The 22,413-nt window shown below is 37.4% G+C and overlaps 3 protein-coding genes across 5 annotated transcripts in view; 2 read left to right on the forward strand and 1 right to left on the reverse strand.

Moving 5' to 3' along the window:
- LOC115222790 (zinc finger protein 271-like) overlaps nucleotides 1-22,413 on the reverse strand; it is a 54,689-nt gene that overhangs the window by 22,427 nt on the left and 9,849 nt on the right. Inside the window, exons 3-5 of the mRNA XM_036511769.1 lie at nucleotides 13,276-13,344; nucleotides 12,367-12,603; nucleotides 3,992-3,995 (exon numbers count right to left, since the gene is read on the reverse strand). Coding sequence (XP_036367662.1) covers nucleotides 3,992-3,995; nucleotides 12,367-12,603; nucleotides 13,276-13,344 — 310 coding nt within the window. The remainder of the gene's footprint in view (nucleotides 1-3,991; nucleotides 3,996-12,366; nucleotides 12,604-13,275; nucleotides 13,345-22,413) is intronic.
- Nucleotides 1,045-3,094, forward strand: LOC118767366 (zinc finger protein 271-like). 2 transcript variants are annotated; one of them, XM_036511793.1, is made up of 3 exons: nucleotides 1,045-1,698; nucleotides 1,783-1,951; nucleotides 2,204-3,094. In XM_036511793.1, exons 1-3 carry the CDS (start codon nucleotides 1,309-1,311, stop codon nucleotides 2,830-2,832), a joined length of 1,188 nt encoding a protein of 395 aa, XP_036367686.1. In that variant the 5' UTR covers nucleotides 1,045-1,308; the 3' UTR covers nucleotides 2,833-3,094. The 2 variants fall into 2 exon arrangements, with proteins under 2 accessions (XP_036367686.1, XP_036367685.1); XM_036511792.1 differs by having other exon boundaries at nucleotides 1,061-1,698; nucleotides 2,120-3,088.
- Nucleotides 15,375-20,732, forward strand: LOC115223025 (zinc finger protein 2 homolog). Of its 2 annotated transcripts, none has more exons than XM_029793451.2 (2): nucleotides 15,375-17,637; nucleotides 19,316-19,662. In XM_029793451.2, exon 1 carries the CDS (start codon nucleotides 15,703-15,705, stop codon nucleotides 17,593-17,595), a length of 1,893 nt encoding a protein of 630 aa, XP_029649311.1. In that variant the 5' UTR covers nucleotides 15,375-15,702; the 3' UTR covers nucleotides 17,596-17,637; nucleotides 19,316-19,662. The 2 variants fall into 2 exon arrangements, with proteins under 2 accessions (XP_029649311.1, XP_036367683.1); XM_036511790.1 differs by lacking the exon at nucleotides 15,375-17,637 and adding an exon at nucleotides 18,579-18,817 and having other exon boundaries at nucleotides 19,316-20,732.

Here is a 22,413-nt window from a genome sequence, read left to right on the forward strand (position 1 = left end):
TAAAGAAAAAACTTTTTTTTACTGAAGTAACGATTTCTTAATCCCCATACGGGTCGGATGTTACATATGTAATAGAAGTGAGTTGAAAAACTTGCTTTACCTAACATTAACTATTGTTGTCTTAATACTTCCACTGTTCTTCTTTCCAATTAGCTTTTCAGTTATCGGTATTCCCCTATATCTTAACCTCAACTCAAAGAGAAAGTTTATATTTTTTAAGGTCAATTGTTTAGTCATCTTTACCTTTCTTTGTAGCATAAAAACTTGACAATTTTTGACCAACATCGTTAATTATAAATGATTTTGATGTGGTTAATCAGAGATCGACATTAATTCTCTGCACCATCACAGAATCTGAAATAAATGATTAACAATATTTAAACAACAAATAAAAGTATCTGTGTAGCAGTAGACAAATACTGCGCGCGCGCCAGGTGGTGGGGCAAAATGAGTAATTTTTCAATTTTATTCGTTTTTTTTTGTTTGTTTGAAATTATTACATAGTGAGTATTGTATCGTTGTTTTGTGCTTTCACTTCATCTTTAGGAGTCGAGATTGATCAGCATAGTTGTCGAAGTTGAGAGAGTTTGAAACGGGTAACAGATACTTTTTTTTTCTAAGAAATTTAGGTAAGATTGTTCAAAAAGAGTCACTGAATGTCTCCTAAATTCTAAAGTATGGTGTTTTATTGTATACAGTGTACTGTATAAAACTGTAATTAGCTCAGTTTATTTAGTCTTATGTAAAATAAGGACTTTGTTAATTAGGTGAATTTAATTTCATTTCTGTGATTATGTATACATCCAATACACACAGACAGAGGCTGATATCGATGAGAAATAAAAGTCAACTGAAGCCTGAAACAGCTTGTCAATAAAGAAGAAATGTAGTAAAACGTCCACTGTTGAATGTCTACTTCTTAAATATCCTCTCTATTTTATATTTTTTCTCTTTTCTTTCAGAATATCAGATGACATTGGTGTAACGGAATTATTTACTTCAGATCCATCAATATCTTTAATCTTTTAAAAACCAAAGGAAGATTCTTTGATAAAGTTGTTTGGAAATATTTGCTCTGAACTGAAATTATTTGCAAAATTTCTCTATGTCACCGTCTAAAATATGTGTGAACTTATTTTATATTCTGATAAAAAGTTGGATTATGAAGGAATATGCAGCATCTTCAAGTATCAACAAAGATTACAGTTGAATGAAAATGAAATATAGTGGAAGAATATGTGTTAGGAATAAAAAGATACTAATAAACAGAAGGAAAATATTTGAATATTGTAGTGACAGAGAAAAATAATGGATGTTAAATTAGATGAGAAACAGGACCTGTGTGACACTCTCACTCAAAGTATTTGTGTCCCTGATGATAGAATGAAAAAGAAAGAAAAAGGGTTCTACCAATGTGATTTCTGTAAGAAGGCATTTGCTCAGAAGTGTTACCTAACTATTCACAAACGTATTCATACTGGAGAGAAACCATACCAATGTGATGTCTGCAGTAAATCATTTCCTAGAAGAGATAACCTAACAATTCACAAACGAATTCATACAGGAGAGAAGCCATATCAGTGTGATATCTGCGGTAAATCATTCTCAGTAAATGGTTCTTTAATCAATCACAAACGAATTCATACAGGAGAGAAGCCATATCACTGTGATATCTGTGGGAAATTATTTTCTCAAAATGGTGACTTAACTCAGCATAAACGCATTCATACAGGAGAGAAACGATATCACTGTGAGATATGTGGTAAATCATTCTATGAGAAGAGTGATGTAACTAAACATAAAGTTATTCATACAGGGGAGAAACGCTATCACTGTAATATCTGTGGGAAAGCATTTTCTGCAAGCAGTGGCTTAACTACTCACAAACGTATTCATACTGGAGATAAACCATACCACTGTGATATTTGTGGTAAAGCATTCTCTAGAAGTGGTAACATTAATATTCACAAACGTATTCATACTGGAGAGAAGCCATATCGTTGTGATATCTGTGGTAAATCATTTTCTGTAAATTGTCAATTAACTAATCACAAACGTGTTCATACAGGTGAAAAACCTTATCACTGTGATGTCTGTGGTAAATCATTCTCTCAACAAGGAGACTTAACTAAACATAAACGTATTCATACAGGAGAGAAACCCTATCAGTGTGATATCTGTGGTAAATCATTCTCTCAAAATGGTGACTTGACTAAGCACAAACGTATTCATACAGGGGAGAGGCCATATGACTGTGATGTCTGTAGAAAATCATTCTCTACAATTGGTGATTTGATTGCTCACAAACGTACTCATACAGGAGAGAAGCCATATCACTGTGATATCTGTGGCAAAGCATTTTGTCAGCGTGGTGACTTAAATTCTCACAAACGTATTCATACAGGAGAGAAACCATACCGATGTGATATCTGTGGCAAATCCTTTTGTGTAATTAGTCAATTAATTACCCACAAACGTATTCACACCGGAGAGAAACCATATTCCTGTGATATCTGCGGTAAATCCTTCTCTAAGAATGATACCTTAACTAAACATAAACACACTCATTCAGGAGAGAAACCATATCACTGTGATATCTGTGGTAAATCATTCTCTTTCAGTAGTAACTTAACTGTACACAATCATGTGCACACAGGAGAGAAGCCCTATTCCTGTGATATATGTGGGAATTCCTTTTCTAGAAATGATACTTTAACTGTGCACAGACACACTCATACAGGAGAGAAGCCACACCACTGTGACATCTGTGGTAAATCCTTCTCCCAAAGAAGTCACTTATCCACACATAGAACTGTTCATATAAAACAGTGACAGTATCATCATCATCATTGTTTAACATCCGTTTTCCATGCTGGCATGGGTTGGACAGTTTGACTGGGGACTGGCATGCCAGGAGGCTGCACCAAAATCTGGGTTCCATTAACTCTTTAGCTTTCACATTCTATCAAAAAAGAAAAGGGTAAAGATCTCCTTCAATCATGAATGACCATGGGATTACACCTAGAAAGTTGTCTGGGGCACAAGTCTTAGCAAGGTTGTTTATGGAAGACCAGTAGTTGCCCATGCATACCAGCTTCCACTCTCCATGCCAGCAATATTGAAATTGCCGAAATGCAAGAAAATAAACAAGAAATAGCTTACAAACTACAGAATTTTCTCAAGAAAACCAAGAGAAAAAGATGTTTTATAAACACATTCTACCAGTATACGAAGTTTAAAAGTGTTTAGTTATAAAGAAATTATTTTTAAAATCTGCCGGTCAAAGCGAAAAGATCCATATTGGGTTTTTTTCCCTCATTCATAAATGTCTTTAATCAAGATTATTTTTCTCTCATTTGTAAATACAATATTTTTATGCATATAAGTGCTTTACAATATTCATAGAATTACTATTGAAGCTTAGGATGAAAACAGTTGGAAGGATCTTAAAAATTGCATGCATAGTCATGGTTGGAATACCTTTAAAACAAATGGGATGGTCATGACTGGAACGGCAGTGAAAAACTAATTTCTTGACACAATGTCATTTGAGCATATAACATCCAGAATAAATGAATTGGGTGCTTTGCTTGTATTTTGAAAATTTTCCATTTCAGACACTAAAGTACAACTATATACTCATCTTTTATCATATCAGCCGTCACATGTATCCTTCTTTTGAAAGTATGCTGCTAGTTGAAGGACACTTTGCTGCTCTTTCTAGCTGCTAATGGATCACATAGGGCAGTGGTTCTCAACCAGGGTCCACATGGTGCTTGGGGGTCTCTATAAGATTTCATTGTTAAAATTTATGTGCAATAAATTGGTTGTATTTCTTCAATGTACAAAATTTTAATTTTTTTATACAATTCCAATATTTAATTGTAAAAAATATGATTTTTTAAAACCTCAAATGGCTCCGAGGGTCCATCTGAGTTAAAGAGGAATCAGAGAAGGTCCATAGATTTAGAGGCATCAGTGTTCCTGCCACTTACCTGCTTGGTGATTAACCATTACTACAAAGAAATATTTACCAGGGTTTCTTCTTTCAACACCAATAAACACCCAGTGTGTCACTCTTCCCTGACCACAGTGATAATTGTGGTAAAAGGACTTGCTTTCTTTTATTTCAATACAAAAAGCTCCATTTTATTCATCAAATGGAAATAATTATAACTCATCAGTGTGAAGGGAAGAATTTACATATCATATTTTGAGGCAAGTGAAATCGAAATCGATCAAAATCAATGGAAATTGTAGTTGTGATACCAGTGCCGGTGGCACATAAGAGAACCATCCGATCGTGGCCGTTGCCAGCCTTGTCTGGCATGTAAAATGCGCCCACTACACTCACAGAGTGGTTGGCGTTAGGAAGGGCATCCAGCTGTAGAAACACTGCCAGATCAGACTGAGCCTGGTGCAGCCTTCTGGCTTCCAAGATCCTGGTTGAACCGTCCAACCCATGCTAGCATGGAAAGCGAACGTTAAACGATGATGATGATCTTCTATTGCTCTCAACAGTGTAAAAATGCATCCTACACATTGGTAAGTTTCATTATTTCCATATAGCAAGACTCTTGAGGGAAATTGTGTGTATGTATAGATTGTAGACATGTTTTTCTGACTTCTTTCTATTGAAACATCAAAATAATTTATTGTCGGGTGGGAAATATCAATGAACAACTATTAAACAGTGACATATATTGTCCAAAGAAGACTTTACTTTCACCACATCACATAGAAATGTGTTGACACCAAATGATTGGAATTTCAATATTAATTCAATGTAGTTGCTATTGGTTGATTGGGTTTTTTTGTTTTGTCTTTAAGCTTCCAGATTAATGCCGAGAGTATTGTTTATGTTTCTTCTCACAGTGTCTAAAGGTCAAAAGATGGTTGTTATATCTAGACCTGCCACTGATCCTATATAATGCTTGATCTCTGTTTAACTGTTGTCAGAGTCAGCTGATATTCATACTTCATAAACAATTGCATTACTGCTCTAGAAGACATTTAGATTTCTTTTGGTGTGTGCTTCCAGGGCAGGTGTGAGTTGTTAGTTGTTTACTGATATAGGTCTTCACTTTAGGTGTGGTGAAGAAAAAGTAATTTTCATTGTGTGCTTGTTAAAAATCTTTCTGTATCTATGGGTGCTAGGGAAGCTAATATCTACTAAGTGCAAGGATCTTGTATCTATATTTATCCGATTGTGTTTAAGAACCTAGTAAAGTGTGTCAGAGGATTTTGAATCTCCTCTGATAAAGAGATTTTTGATGCTGCAGTCAGCATGTTTAAGAACTACATCTTTATGCCAGGACCTAACACCTGCAAAAGGAAGAGCCACCGGGACGAAGTCAAACGTGTTATTCAAGGCCTCGATGTCAACAAGGGTCACGGCCCTGACGACATACACCCACGGGTTATCAAAGCGTTGGCTCCAGTCATCTGCGAGCCCTTAACACGTCTATTCAATATGTCATTGGCAACGGGTGTTATACCTGCAGACTGGAGAACAGCGATAATCTGCCCAATTTTCAAGAAAGGGAGCCGCGAAGACCCGCTTAACTACCGACCGGTTTGCCTTACATCAATAATCAGCAAGATGTTCGAAACCATCCTTAAGAAAAGTATGATGCTCCACCTCCAAAACACAGCCTCTATCTCTGATTCCCAACACGGCTTCATGCCGAAGAGATCATGCTTGACCAACTTACTGGTAATGGAAGAATTGGTGACGCGCATCCTCGATGATAGTGATGCTGTTGACATCGTTTTATTGGACTTTGCCAAAGCTTTTGACTTGGTAAACCACTGCCTATTACTTGTCAAGCTTCAAGCATACAGTTTCCATCCGGATATTGTACGATGGGTTGGTGCCTTCCTCTCAGATCGCTCCTTCCAAGTCCAAGTTAATGGTTCGCAGTCCGACGTCTCAAGTGTGAGCAGTGGTGTGCCTCAAGGTTCAGTGCTTGGGCCCTTGTTGTTCTTAGTCTTCATAAATGACTTGCCCGACGACCTCACGCAACATACCCTTCTATTTGCCGACGATATCAAACTGGTCGCTCCTCGCGGTGATATAGAGGATCTTCGTCGATGCCTCCACCAAATTTGGAAGTGGTCTAACGAATGGGACCTGTGTCTGAACGTGTCAAAGTGCTGTCATCTGCCTCTTGGCTCTCCTCTTGCAACTCAACTTGATTTCGAGCCGGGTCGTCTGCTGCTGGAGAGGACCGATCAGGTAAAGGACCTGGGTAACTTGGTGGATTCCTCCTTTTCGCCTTCGGCCCAGTGCGTCCATGCTGCCAACAAAGCACGCGGAATTCTGTTCTTGATTCGACGGTCATTCGGAATGCTCACAGCAACCATATTCCTACCACTCTATGTCACGCTGGTGAGACCCATATTGGAGTACGGGATTCAAGCCTCTTCTCCTTATCTCCTCAAAGACATACAGCATCTTGAAAGAGTCCAGAAGCTGGCTACCTGCATGGTTCATGGTCTCAAAAATTTATCCTATGAAGAAAGGCTGAGGACGCTCGACCTTTATTCTCTTGAAAAACGCCGCCGCCATGGTGATCTCATTCTCACCCACAACATCATAAGCGGAAAGTGTAACCTCTTGAAAGAGCTGTTCTTCACTCCTGCTCCAGAGAGTCAGCTGCGGGGTCATTCCGAAAAGCTCTACCTGCGACGATTTCATCTCAATCGAAGGAGAGGGGCTTTCTCCGTCCGGGTTGCGGATTCGTGGAACAAGCTGCCAGACGAGATGGTGAAGATGCCGACGACCGCTTTGTTCAAAGCCTCCCTTGACCTCAAGTGGCCTGAACTCTTTACATGAACACCACCCTGTACTTAACTCCATGTCCCCCTACATGGCCTTGCTATTTGCTTTTGAGCCAAATTAACTAACTAACTAACTAATATAAAGTCATTTGATTTGCCCCACCCTTCTCACTTAGTGTCAATATGTGCATGGGAAGGATATTTCTCAGATTAGTGGACAAGCACTTCATGCAGTTGATAGATACAATTTAAGGATCTCTTTCAATTGTGAACCCAAGTTAAAAAGATTTTAGTGAACACCCCTAAACCCTACACAGATGTATGTTGCTTGTGTAAAGTTAACTGTGAGGGGCCAATGCAATTCCAAGGCCGTGGTCTATGAGGCTGAAGTGGTGTCTGGCAGTAATGATAACAGCAGCAGCACCAACAACACATCTGTTGGTAACACAGCAACAATGGCAATGATTGCAGTACCAGCAACACGTCTGGCAGTAACAGTAGCAGCAGCTGCACTAATAACGCAAGGATACGAACATGGAGATATTTTGGGGCAACAGAGGGCCCCATCTAGCAACGTCTAAAGAAACACAGGTCCTCTTTCAGGATCCCAGAGAGACACAATATTATGTATGGCATTTAAAAGAAGAGCGTATGTCATACAGTATTAAATGGAAGCTCCTGGAACAACCTGGACCATACCTTAATAGTAGCAAGCAATGCAAAGATCCTAAAGAATTTGTTTGATATGTGTGTTGGTGGTGGTGGGGGGGTTCTTAAACTCCAAAAGTGAAATATTATCAGAAGAAATTCATGTTAGAAACATGAAATTTCCCACTCACCAACCAGCAAACTGAATTCGTGCATACACTGACCCCCCCCCCCCACTTAGGTTCAACTGGTAGTGGTCGAAGGGAAGTAACTCCATTTTGTTTCAGGGTTTTTATCATAACCCTGAATGATCAAGAATCTATTTCTATCTCTAGTAGTAGAGGTTATAGTCCTCAGACCAGTGGGTCTGATGAATCATGGAAGAATTACTGTGAAATAGTAATTTAGTACTTAATTACCTCCACCAAGGAAGGAGGTTATATTTTCATCGGCGTTGCTTTGTCCGTCTGTGTGCAAAATAACCCAAGTTGTGGACGGTATTTGATGAAACTTGCAGGAAAAGTTGGTAATGAAACAAGGAACAGATGATGAAATTTTGGAAGTGATTCATGAATTTTTATGGATTCTTGAAGGATTTATCATTTTTTATATTTACTTTACATGAAGTATTACAATGTTACGTTCTTTGATTATCTCCCTTAACCTGTGGTGGTGTTGCTGTTCCTAAAGTTTATTTTCGTTTCTTTGTTAGTAATTTTACTCGCGTATCTATCTTAAAATGAGCTGCTTGGCGGAGATCTGTGGAGGATGACATGACAAGCCTTGACTATTGGGATCAACACCGCTGTGAAACTAGCTTGCTGTTGTCACTGATGTATTATAACTGCTTCAGATGATTCCTGTTTTTAAAAATCACATGGCTGTATTATTTTTTTTTAACCCCACCAAGGAGGTTATGTTTTTTACCAGCGTTGGTTTGGGAAATATGGCGATTTTCAGCATGTGTGTATACGGGTGGAAATCAGCTACTTGGCGGAGGTTTGCACTCTCCGAGTGTTTTTCTAGTTCAAAATCATATTTCTATGTATTTTTATCTATTTACTATTATAGATAAGAATAACGGAGTGGTTGGCGTTAGGAAGGGCATCCAGCTGTAGAAACACTGCCAGATCAGACGGCCTGGCGCAGCCTTCTGGCTTCCCAGATCCCAGTTGAACCGTCCAACCCATGCTAGCATGGAAAATGGACGTTAAACGATGATGATGATATCTTTACTACTTCTGAAGAGATTCATCTTATAATGATTTTAATTTTATAATTTTTATCAAGAGAGTATTATAGTCCATAACACTTCCAACGGCCAGATGGAATCTGTTGAGGCTGCAGATTTTCTACTGCTGTGTGTTCCTGTTGCTAAACCTCAACGCTTTCTAAGCAACTTAATATTTTCTTGTAGCCCTTCAATATTTTCAAGGGGAACGGAAACAAACAACATTGCTTGTGTGATAGTGGTGTTCACCTTCGTAGTGTCAGGAACAGTACACATACATGCACACTTACCATACATCTATATCATTGTATCAAGCAGAAAATTGGGTGTTGTTATACCACTGGTCACTATGTTTCCCTTGTTGTAGCATTCAGTTTGATGCTGTCCTGCTGCTGCTGGGCAGGTGCACAGGCTGACATTCCCACTGAATAATGTTGATAGTCTGTCACAGCATTTCTCATTTGTAGTTGAATGAACTGGAGCAATATAAAATGAAGTTTTTGTTGAAGAACACAAAGCACTATCAGTCTCGGAATTGAAACCATGAGCTTGCTATTGTGAGTGGAACACCCTAACCACTAAGCCATGCAACTTCACATATATATTTATAGCAGGCTTCTTTCAGTTTCTGTCTACCAAATCTACTCCTAAGGATTTTGTGAGCCTAAGATGTCACTCAGACTAAATCTGAGACCATGTGATTGGGAAGTAAGCCTCTTAAGCACACAACTATGTGTGATAGTATAATCTTGCATGTGAGCTTCGCTTTATTTTAAGCCCCAATAAATGGTACCATGTTGCATGTGGATCAGCTCTTTAGCATTCATTTGAGAACTGACACAATATTCAATAGAAGGAATGCTGTTAGGCTTTAAACTTCCTTTCAGTCCATTATTTTATAAGAAGTATCAATATGGTTACCATCCTATGTTCTGAAATTGGTGTATTTGTTTTGGTCATAAATTTTGTTGATCAAATTCATTGTTTTACTTGCTTATTCTGAGTGAATTATATTGATATTATGAATGTCGTTGGTTTATAATATTTGTAAAATTTATATATACACGTAGGAGTTGCTGTGTGGTAAGTAGCTTGCTTATGCACCACATGGTTCTGGGTTCAGTCCCACTGCGTAGCACCTTGGGCAAGTATCTTCTACTATAGCCTCAGGCCAACCAAAGCCTGTGAGTGGATTTGGTAGACGGAAACTAAAAGAAGCCCATCGTATATATGTATATGTTTGTCCCCCCAACATCTCTTGACAACCGATGCTGGTGTGTTTACGTCCCCGTAACCTAGCGGTTCGGCAAAAGAGACCAATGGAATAAGTACTAGGCTTACAAAGAATAAGTCCTGGGGTCGATTTGCTCGACTAAAGGTGGTGCTCCCTATTTATTACAGAATAAATGACATTTTAACCCCTTTTTTTCGTATTGTTGTTGATATCCCATAATCATCACAATTTAATGTAATTTTTCTCTTTGTCAATCTTCACAACACCGATCCTCATCCCTGCCTTGCAGTGAACCAATTCAGAATAAGCTGGAGCTCACCTTCTGATGAGCCAGGTATGTCAATAAATATCTGCCAACTGATCCGCCACCCACCGATTGCAATACTGCTCCCACGATAGTTGCACACCATGGATTTCTAGCTCTGAGATCAGGGAATCTCTCCAAGTTGAGTCACTACTTCTCTGCATTCAGAGGTCATGCTTTCTATACTATGGACGTGATTAGACTGTTGCAAGAAAGAATCACTAGACAGATTCTTCAAGCTAACTTTATCTTTCCCTCTTCCACCAATCCACTCTCTCTCTGTTGTAAAGAAGATATTCCACCTGATAGTTTATTGTAGACTTACTGCCATTGGTGAAAGTTCATTGTAAGTTCTTTCAGACAGATAGGGCAGTGACCTTGTCAGTTACAAACCTTTCAATAGTGACAAGAACCACACAGACAAAATTCACATTACATGTACTTCAAGAACCCTAATCATGGATATATTTTCAGAAAGTTGGATTCCAAATTGAGAGAAGACAACCAGTACCCAGATATTGGTGTGGTACTCCATCATAGGGCTAATTTGAGCTTTGTTGAAGTTCAGTGACTGATCAAAGTTGATACGTTTTCCGGCCCTAAAGAGGAAGGTTAGGCCCCGAGATATCATTTCAGCTATGTTATAGATGTAGGCTCACCAGGAAATGGTCTCGTTTGAACATGGATACAGATTGTAACATAACGAAATACCACAAGACATTATGCTGATGCTCCACCGATTCTGCTAAGTTACCAACTTTAATAATATTTAAAAACTTACTTCTTTGTTACCCTTATTGCTGCTGAGATACGTTTTTATTCCAATTCCATTTTTTTAATGAAGAACTTAGTAAAATAACTGTTATTGAGCTAGCATTTGGGACATAACAGAAAACTTTGATGGAAGATTTAAATATTGTATCGCAGAAACAGCCTCCAGCTCATTGTCATGTAAAAAGGCTAAATTTATGTAATTTTTGTACTTTTAACAAGTTTATAAAAGCTGAAATAAGAAACTCAGTTATCTCCCCTTGAAAGCAAGATTATTTCAGACGTTCACTTAGAAACTAATTGGAAAAGAGAGTTTAATATGATGGTTTCTTTATTTTCTCTTTGTTTTACTTTTAATAGCATTAAATGGGATGTTTTTTTTATCTGGGGGAACATGTTTTGGTAAAACAAGTGTTCGTTTGATGCTAAAGGACTGTGGGGATCCATTTATAGTAACCAATGTTTGCTCCTCTTGACTGTCATGCGACTGGACTGCAACAACAGGGAAGAGAGAGAGACCCCTTCGTCTTAGTAGGGGTTAACTAATGTGGATTCCCAGCAAGACAATCAATAAACTCCTTGCTATTGAGATGCGCTATTAATCACCTGAGACAAAACTAAATCATAATAGGATAACTACTCAAGAACATCTTTAGCAATTCTAAAAAAATATTGAAAGTACATCAGAGTGAAAGTTAAAGACGTGAAAAACCTCAGAAGTAAGAAGCGGCTGTCTGATTCATGTTACAAAATGATACCAAATACATATGGAATATCAAAGACTATAGAACCAATGTCAATGGAATAATCCAGATATCAAGTGAGGTATAAAAAAAATTTTTTTGACACCATTTTATTATCTCTAACAAACTCTACAATGTAATGAGAACACACTTCTCAGTTTTTACCCACAAATGTCATATTAATCAATTGTATCTTTATTCTGGGAATAAAATTACACACACACATATATATTAAAGAATGGTTTTATTAAAAACATCACAGTTCTAAGTTAACTGACTAACATAGAAATAGTTGTGATTATATATAGTGATTCTATAAATATTGTAAAATATATAAAATGAATAGATTCCCAATTGAGAATAAAAGGGAAAATGAATTCAATCAAGAGATACTGATATTACAATATTACAAAATAAATCCCTGGGAAAATATAAATACTCAAAATTATTAGCTATACAGACAAGAATAAGGAAAACAAAATTAAATAAAAATTAAGTATAGCTAAAGAAATAGGATATGAGTTGATTTACACTTCTATATGAATGCATACATGTGTAGTTAAGAAACGTTTCTGAGAGAATGATTTACCACAGATTTCACAGCGATATGGCTTTTCTCTTTTATGAATGCGTTTGTGTTTAGTTAGGTCACAATTTTGAGAAAATGATTTATCACATATATCACAATGATACGGTTTCTCTCCTGTATGAATACGTTTGTGAGAAATTAATTCACCACTCTGACAAAATGACTTACCACATATATCACAATGATATGGTTTCTCTCCTGTATGAATACGTTTGTGTTTTGTTAAATCACCAGTTCTAGAGAATGATTTACCACAGATATCACACTGATATGGCCTCTCTCCTGTATGAATGCGTATGTGTTTAGTTAAGTCACTACTGCCGCAGAATGATTTACCACAGATATCACAATGATATGGCCTCTCGCCTGTATGAATGCGTTTGTGTTTAGTCAAGTCACCACTTCCAGAGAATGATTTACCACAGACATCACAGTGATATGGTTTCTCTCCTGTATGAATACGTTTGTGCTTTGTCAAGTTAACACTTCCAGAGAATGATTTACCACAGATGTCACAGCAGAATGGCTTCTCTCCTGTATGAATGTATTTGTGTTTAGTTAAGTTACTACTCACACAGAATGATTTACCACAGATATCACAATGATATAGCTTCTCATTTGTATGAATACGTTTGTGTTTAGTTAAGTAACTTCCATCAGAAAATGATTTATCACAGATGTCACAGTGATGTGGCTTCTCCCCTGTATGAATGCGCTTGTGTGTAGACAAGTGGTCGTTTCGAGAGAATGATTTTCCACAGATATCACAGTGATATGGCCTTTCACCTGTGTGAATATGTTTGTGTTTAGTTAAGTCATAATTTTGACAGAATGATTTCCCACAGATGTCACAGTGATATGGTTTCTCTCCTGTATGAATACGTCTGTGAGTAGTTAAGGCCCCATTTTCAGAGAATGATTTGCCACACATATCACAGTAATATGGCTTCTCTCCTGTATGAATGCGCTTATGTTTAGTTACAGCACTGGTCCCATAAGAGAATGATTTCCCACAGATATCACAATGATATGGCTTCTCTCCTGTATGAGTGTACTTGTGTCTTGTTAAGTGACTGCTAGCATAAAATGACTGGCCACAGATGTTACAATGATAGGATTTCTCTCCAGTATGAATACGTTTGTGAATATTTAGGTTATCTTTACGAGGAAACGACTTTTTACAGACATCACAGAGATATGGTTTTTTACCCTCCTTTTTTACGTCATCAGAAAAATCAATACTTTCAGACTCCGTTTCACATTTAACCTTGTTATCATATAATTCATTTTCCATAATGTTTTCGTCTTTCACTGTAGTATATACTTCAGGTCAATAAGATTACCCAAAAGTTCTGAGTTCAATCCCCACTAAATGCAGCAATTCAAAATCAACAGGGGGACACTTGACAGTCATGATCTACACGGGCTGGATCCCTTCCAGTAACAAGAACCAATGGAACAAAATGCTTGATGGAAATTCTTCCTCTGAAGATGTCTACTGAAGCCTGCTCATCCATTAATAAAATTCCACTTGCTATAGATGGTTTTCTTTAAATTGTTAGATTTCACTCCAAATAAATATTTCTTCTGCTATAATTCCATCAACTGTGATCTTTGTTGATATTTGAAGATATTGCAAAGTCCTTTGTTATCCAATTTTAATTACAATATAAATTCATCTTCCACTCATTTCAGACAGTGAAACAGGGAAATTTCACTGTTAATCTCAGTTCACAGCAAATATTTCACAGTAATTCTACAACAGAATTATATAAACAGGATTAAGTCTGTTCTGCATAATTTATTTTTGGTCTCCAAGTAACGAACTCAAGTAACTAATAATTCTTTTATGCCAATGTCATCTGATGTTCTGAAATAAAAGAGAATGAAATATAAAGAAACAGAGGATACATAAAATTAAGATTACTACATTTTTTTTTATATTGATAAACGGTAGATGGAAATGTTTACCTGAAGAATGGAACTCGTCTAATATAGCCATTCCTTTTTAAGAGCAAAAGTTTACATACATACATAAATACATACACATATATACACACACGTACCCATTTTCTGAAGATACGATCAAGTAAGGCGAGGAGTTTTGTTTTTTTAATGCAAATTAGATGCGTTTCAGAATGTAATGACAAAACATAGCAAAAAAAATCATATTATTGGCGATTGTTTGTCAATAGACATGATGGGAGGAGGGGAGACGTTTGAAATACAAAATAAACCAGAACAAAAAAAAAAATGGAAAGATAGGCAAAATCTCGACCAAAACAGAGCCAGCAACGCCGAAAGTCCGTCCAAAAACTACGGAGTGAGACATGAGGGAGATATGGGGTTAAAAGACGAGATGGTGAGGGTTGGATCGCTTTCAAAAACAAACTGGGTGGGCATGATTGGAACGTTTTAAAATGACATGATGGTCGTGTTTGGAAAGCTTCGAAAGACAGAAGGAGGACACAACACCTTTACAAAAGCGTGTTTCCGAACGTCCGCTAGCACACATGTATGTGCACAAGCTTCATCAAATGCAAATCAGACCGATTATTTCCGAAGACTACACCTTTGAGTAATTATTCTGTGTAATTCTTGGAATATTCTTAAAAAACAATATGAAATGTCAGTGAAAGCAAGTTTTTTAACTCACTATATTACATATGATAAAAGCAACTTTAGTAAAATGTCTTCTCTTCTTCATTTTCTTTCCTTTGTCTTTGAACACATCAAAACAAATAGATGAAGCAGAAAAAGGACACATTATAAATGTTGATACTATTAATGATACTTACATATAGAATCAATGGCGAAGATGTCACAACTTGGACAACGACAGCTTCAACACTTCTACATTTTACAACAAACTTTCGTTTAGATTTTTACATAAAGAATGTTGTAGCTATTTCTTTCCACAGTTAATTAGCAATCATCTCTAATTTACTGGATTACCTAAATACAAATAATAAACTACATCTCACCCAGAAATAACAAGAAAATCTCGATCAATTCTCCAAGTTGTTGGTAAAATTTAAATTAGAGTCACTCTTACTACTTCCGGTTATCAGAAGTATGGAAATCCATACGTATCCGCGCTAATTAATACTTGCAACCTCGTTCATCACTGACTCATTCAACACTCATCCTGGATAACACGGCACGCTTAATTGTAAACCATGTTATGTTTATCAAGGACTGATATGTGAAAATACAGGTCAGGGATCAGTCGAAGATTCTGCTTGCACCGCAAAAAAATAATAAAATAAACCAACCTTCCCCTCCAGCAACCATCCCGCTGATGCTCAGCTACCCAGAATGCACTGATTATCACTTGTGTTTACATGACCGTGTTGTGAGGCTGTGTATTTTTTAATACGGATTTATATACAGGAACCTATGAACATGGGACCAACGAAGAGAAACAATACGAAAGCACCCGATCTGAACAAACGACGTAGACGAGTGTATTCTTTACAGGAAAAAGTGGAGATGATCAAGAAAATATATGACGGGGCAAGCTTCGCTGGTGTGGGCCGCGAGTTTGGTGTTAATGAATCCACCATTCGTTCCATTTACAAAGTGCGTGGAGATATAATGAATGCATTCACGGATGCTGCCCCTAGATCAGTGAATCGAATAGTCAGAGTACATAAAGATGCTTTTATTCAGCCCATGGAAAAGGGGGTTTATTTGTGGATGCAGGACTGTTACAGTAAGCGGCTTCCTGTGTCAACAAAACGTATCCAGAATCGTGCTAAGCAAATATATAAGAGCTTGGTTGAGCTTAGTGATGTTGTTGATAAGGACAAATATACTTTTCAGGGTAGCCGTGGGTGGGTACAGAAATTCATTAAACGATATAATTTAGCCAGCAAACTTGTTTCAGGTGATGCAACATCAGATGATACAGAGACAACTCGGCGTTATATTGAAGAAATTTATAAAATGATGAATGAGGGTGGATATTTACCGTGTCAAGTTTTTAATGCAGTTGAAACAGCCCTTTATTGGAAAAAGATGCCTGAAAAAAGTTACGTAGCGAAAGAAGAGGCCATGACGACGGGTTTTAAAGACGCTAAAGACCGTGTGTCTCTGTTGTTCTGTTGTAACGGTTCTGGTGATTTTAAAGCTAAACCACTGCTTATACATCGTTCTGCCCGGCCTCGTCCTTTCCAGAACATTAGCATGTTAACTCTCCCTGTGCACTGGCGTGCTAATAAAAATGGGTGGATGACTAAAGGGGTTTTTGAAGAGTGGTTCATGACCCACTTCCGCGCTGAAGTGAAAGAATACTGTGCCACGAAGAATATTTCTTTTAAAGCAATTCTTGTGTTAGACAATTGTCCTGGCTATTCTACAAACTTAAATGACATTCAGAATGAAATCAAAGTGATTTATTTACCGCCTAACACTCAGTCATTGCTGCAACCTATGAACCAAGAAGTGATGGCCACATTTAAGCTTTTCTATCTTGACCATACCTTTGAGGATATACACAAGGCACTGGTGGACGATGAGGAACTGACTGTACGGCAATACTGGAAACGATTCAACATTCTACACGGTGTTCGCTTCATTGGCAAGGCTTGGCAAGCTGTAACTCAAGGATGTCTTTTGAATGGATGGCGCAACTTATTGCCTGACACAACTCCAGACTTCGTTGGGTTTGAAGAGGATAACATGACTCGAGTTCTAAACATGGCAAAAGCATTACCTGGGGATGGTTTTCAAGACCTCAATGAAAATGACATCTGGAATATGATGGAATCTCCTGAGCGAGAATTAAATGACACAGAGGTGTTGGAATTAGTCGACAAAAAACAAAATGACATAGGCACAGAGGACGATGACGGCGACTGTGTAGAATCTAGTCCAACATTAACCATGTCAAACCTAAAAAAAATAATGTCCTACTATGAGCAGTTGACTCAACTCATACAGGAAGCAGATCCAAGTTTTGAGAGAAAAGAATCTGTAACTGCCATTCTAGATCGTGGCATTGCACCCTACAAAGAAATTTATAGGGAACGACAGGCATTAAATAAGCAGTCGATGATAACTCCTCTCTTTGGCAGTTTTTCTGGTTCTCCAGCACCGCAGAAAGAAGAGCCGGTATCCAGCCGTTATGGAGCTCTCACTATTAGGTCTTCTACACCTCGTATCCAAGTCAATAACATTGACCCTGACTCTAAACCAGACTTCTCAGGCATTCTCTCTCTACCACAATCAGCTCCAACAAATAACGATGACAACACAGAAGATGAAGATGACGATCCCAACCTCGTCTAACTCCAGCACACCTTCCTACATTACACTAACTCAGTGGAATCCGTAAGTGTTATATTTTTCACGGTTACATTTTTTCTTTTGTACTGATCGTATGTAATTAAATTTTATTATTTTATTCCAACCATTAAACAAAATTATTATGTATGTTTAAAGACTGTTTGGGTGTGTTGGAGTCTCTGAACGAAAAACTATTTTCCCGATGTATTCTATTATTCATTTGTCATCGATTCATTCAACACGTTTATATTCATCTTTTTTTCTACGGCCACCCGTGATCAACAAAGATCAATGTAGTTACATTACAGTCTTCCTTCCAAGAAAAGAATGTTGAAAATAATTGTTGAAATATAATCACCAATGTCAGGGAAAAGCATGTTTCGAGGCAGCCATAATAAAAGATTACCCTGTTTGGCGATGAGGACGGTAATAACAAGGAGGAAGAGTTACTAAATCTACGTCCTTTAGAAGATAAAATATATGAAAGAGACCAGGATATATTTAAAGACTTACATTGAATCTAGAGAGAGTTAGTTATTCTGAGAGTTTATTATTATATATAATTCTGTTGATTCCCTCTTACTGTTTTATAAACACCTTTATCACAGGGTCAGAAGGTGATTGAATTAGAGATGATTGTTGCTAATTAACTGTGGAAAGAAATAGCTACAACATTCTTGATTATGTTAATGTGAAAGTACGAGTTAGTAGTCCTGTAAATTTTTAAACTATTGGCTCTTTCTCCTTACTAAAACTTTTTCAAAGCCTCTGATTCCGCGTAATATCAGGGCTGAGTAATTTAGTTCCGGGTACTATTTTGACACAAGGAACTATATTACTATTGCACGCACTATAAGTAACTATTTAATGATGACACCGCTTTATCTTCATTAATGACACAAATCTTCGGATCAGGATTTCCTCCAAACTCTGGTTATTATTGTTGTGATTGTGGGGTAAATCATTTTAAAGTTAATACTTTAATAAGAAACAAACCTTAAAAAAAAAATTTGTACAGATACATCTCTCACCCCTTATTTCTCTATTTCTGATAGAAATTGTCCACATTAACCCCAGTAGTTTTACCGTCCCTTGGGGGAAATATTGATATAAATGAAGGTTTATTGTAAAATATAGAAGTTGTGTTAAAGCTGTCATTGTCCAGTCTGAGTTGTGACTATTTGAATCTATCGTGACATCTTCGTCATTGGCTCTATATTAATATGTAAGTTTTTTTTTTTTTAATAGAACATCTACATTATATAGGTCGTGTCTTTCTACTTCATCTGTTTGTTTTAATGTGTCCAAAGATAAAGGAAGGAAAGTGAAGAAGAGAAAGAATTTTCTTCAAGTAACGATGCTGTCTTAATCCCCATACGGGTTGGCTGTCACATATGTAATATAGTGAACTGAAAAACTTGCTTTAACTGACATTACCTATTGTTGTCTGAATACTTTGTTTTCCTTTCCACTCTGCATTCCAATTATCGTTATTCCCCCAATATCTTAATGTTAACTCAAAGAGAAAGTATTTCTTAAGGTGAATACACTGTTTAGTCACCATTTACCTTTATTTATAACATCGGGCCTACTTTCTTCTGTACAAGCCCCTTGTTGACACGGTATTGTAGATCAATGGCTTCGGTTTAAACGTTGACATTTTCTGTTTTTCGTTTATTTCCACAATATTTTTAAATAATTTATACTATTTCTCTTGTTTCAGAATATCGTATGACATGGCGACGAAAAGCGCACCACCACCACTCAAGCATCTATATCATCTTTTAACGACAAATTGAAATTGTGATGAAGAACAGATATAAGCCTCTTTTTTATTACTGGAGTAAGTAATTACTAATAACAGATTATCTGTAAGATTTTCCTACTTTACCGTACAAGATGATTTATATATTTTGATTAAACTTACACTACATAGGAGTTTGTGGTAACTTCAAATCTCAACAAGGGTCACAGTTGAGTGAAATAATAGCAGAAGAAATATTTGTTAAGAATAAAATATAAAACCAAAACTAACAGAACCATTTGAACATTGTGGTGAGGATCAGAAAATTATGGAAAGGAAATTATATGAGAACAAGTCTGAAACCCAATCTAAACAGATTAGTTTCCCTGGTGACATAAATGAAGAGAGAGAAAAAACATATCAATGTGATATCTGTAAGAAGACATTCTCTGTAAAATATAACCTAACTAGTCACAAACGTATTCATACAGGAGAAAAACCGCACAAGTGTGACATCTGTGGTATATCATTCTGTAGGAGTAATGATTTAACCAAACACATACGTATTCATACAGGGGAGAAGCCATATCACTGTGATATCTGTGGTAAATCATTCTCTAGGAGTGATCAGTTAACAACTCACAAACATATTCATTCAGGAAACAAACCATATCAGTGCAGCATCTGTGGTAAATCATTCTCCTTAAGTGGTCACTTAAATCTTCACATACGGATTCATACAGGAGAGAAGCCATACCATTGTGATGTCTGTGGTAAATCATTCTCTAGGAATGATCAATTAACTATTCACAAACGTAATCATACTGGAAACAAACCATATCACTGCAGTATCTGTGGTAAATCATTCATTATAAGTAGTCACTTAAATCAACACATACTTATTCATACAGAAGAGAAACCGTATCATTGTGAAATTTGTGGTAAATCATTCTCTGATAGAAGACATTTAACAGTGCACAAACGTTTTCACACAGGAGAGAAACCATATCACTGTGATATCTGTGATAAATCATTCTATGTAAATAGTGCCTTAACTGCACACAGGCGTATTCATACAGGAGAGAAACCATATCACTGTGAGATCTGTGGTAAATCATTCTCTGTAAATAGTGCCTTAACTACTCACAAACGTATTCATACTGGAGAGAAGCCATATCAGTGCAGTATCTGTGGTAAATCATTCTCTGATGGAAGACATTTAAGAGTACATACACGTGTTCATACAGGAGAGAAGCCATATCACTGCAATGTCTGTGGTAAATCATTCTCTCAAAAATCGAACTTAACCACTCATACCATTACTCATGCCAAACAGTAACTGTATCAATGTCAGAATTCACATTTTGTTAAATAAAGTACAGTGTGGATATTAATTTTTGTTGATCAGTTATATTTTTTTTTCTTTTCTCTTATTTGTGTAATTACTAATCTTATTGAACTTTCACAATATGCGCAAAGTGTCGCTCACATGGTAAATATCAATATTTATAAATTTTTGGTGAGGATGCTTTCTCTTGTGGCTGGTAAAAGGCACAATTCAGTGTTTGTCATAAATTTTGTTTATAAATTTCAGTTTTTGTTATTCACAATATTTGAAAAATTATTAGGTACAGCAACAATCATCATCATTTAATGTCTATTGTCCATGCTGGCATGGGCTGGACGGCTTAACCAGAGCTGAGGGGCTGCATCAGACTCCAGTCTGACTTGGCATGGTTTCTGCAGCTGGGTGCCCTTCCTAATGCCAACCACTCCGAGAGCATAATAGGTGCTTTTACGTGTCACTGGGACAGGTGCCAGTTTTGTAACACCGGTTTCTGCTATGACTAGAAAGATGAAATGTTTTCTACAAAGATGAAATGTTTTTACCAAGAACATCAAAATTCTGTGTATGAAGATGAGACACAACCCTAAATGTATTCCAGACATCAAAGATGTAACTGTGTAATAAGAATTTTGCAACACCATATTTTTAGCTACACTGATGTTGCTTCCAGTATTGTTTTTAGTGAAGTGGTGAGTTGGACAGAGCTGCTCTTCTTTGTGTCTCCTGCTGTAATGTGAGTTCATCTGGTATCTCAAATTGAAACCTGTCCAGACATTCCTTGGAAACATCGACATCAACACCATGTAGATCTCTAAGGTTGCCTGGCGGGATGTTGAACAATTGCAGGCCCTTGAAACCCAGACTACTGCAGTACTGTGTCCTTATTTTAGATGGCGAAGATGGGATCTTTGGTATGATGCAATGCTGTCCAGTTCGAGGATTGGCTTAGCTCCCAATTTTGGAATTGGGAGTTAAACCCTCCCAGGCTATTCGTATTCTAGTGATGACATTCTCTGAGCATCCACCTCCACTACTAACTTGGTCACTTAGGTAGCAGAAACTATCAACTACTTCTAGTTTCTCCCCCTGGAGTGTGATGGAATCTGTTTTCTGAGTATCTGTGGTGTCTATTGCCCCTGTGCATCTGCTGCACATGAAAGCTATCTTCTCAGTTAATTTTCCTTTAATGTTGCTGCACCTCTTATGCATCCATAGCTTACACTGGGTACATCTTATGGAGTTTCTACCTACACCTTTTCTACAGATCGAGCAGGGCCACCTGCCCGAGGGTGTGTGTGATGAGTTCACCTTTCTGCTTACTGTAACTTTGGTCTTTGCTACATTTGATCCTAAACCTAGCTTCAACACCCGAAATTTCTTTTCTAGTTCTGCTATGAGGGCCAGGTCATCAGCATAGAGGAGCTCCCAGGGGCAACCTGTCTTGAATTCCTCTGTTATTGCCTGGAGGACTACGATGAATAGAAGGGGACTAAGGGCTGAACCTTGGCGGACCTGGAATTCTTCACTATACTCGTTGCCAATCCTAACCTTACTAACGGCCTCTCTGTATAGGGCCTGTACAACCCTTATCAACCATTCGTCAATCTCCAGTTTCCACGTTGCCCACCAGATAAGGGGTCGGGGAACCCTGTCAAAGGCTTTCTCCAGGTCCACAAAAGCTAAGTAGAGGGGTTTATCTTTAGCTAGGTATTTCTCCTGCAGTTGTTGA

The sequence above is a fragment of the Octopus sinensis genome, linkage group LG21 (genome assembly GCF_006345805.1).
Source record: "Octopus sinensis linkage group LG21, ASM634580v1, whole genome shotgun sequence".
In the NCBI taxonomy this organism is placed as follows: domain Eukaryota; kingdom Metazoa; phylum Mollusca; class Cephalopoda; order Octopoda; family Octopodidae; genus Octopus; species Octopus sinensis.

Coding starts and splice junctions, on each gene's coding strand:
- LOC118767366 (XM_036511792.1), top strand. CDS start 1,309: ATGGATGTTAAATTAGATGAGAAACAGGACCTGTGTGACACTCTCACT. Junction 1,699..1,782: donor GGAAATTATTTTCTCAAAAT/GGTGACTTAACT, acceptor TTCTATGAGAAG/AGTGATGTAACTAAACATAA. Junction 1,952..2,119: donor TAAAGCATTCTCTAGAAGTG/GTAACATTAATA, acceptor TCTCTCAACAAG/GAGACTTAACTAAACATAAA.
- LOC115223025 (XM_029793451.2), top strand. CDS start 15,703: ATGAACATGGGACCAACGAAGAGAAACAATACGAAAGCACCCGATCTG.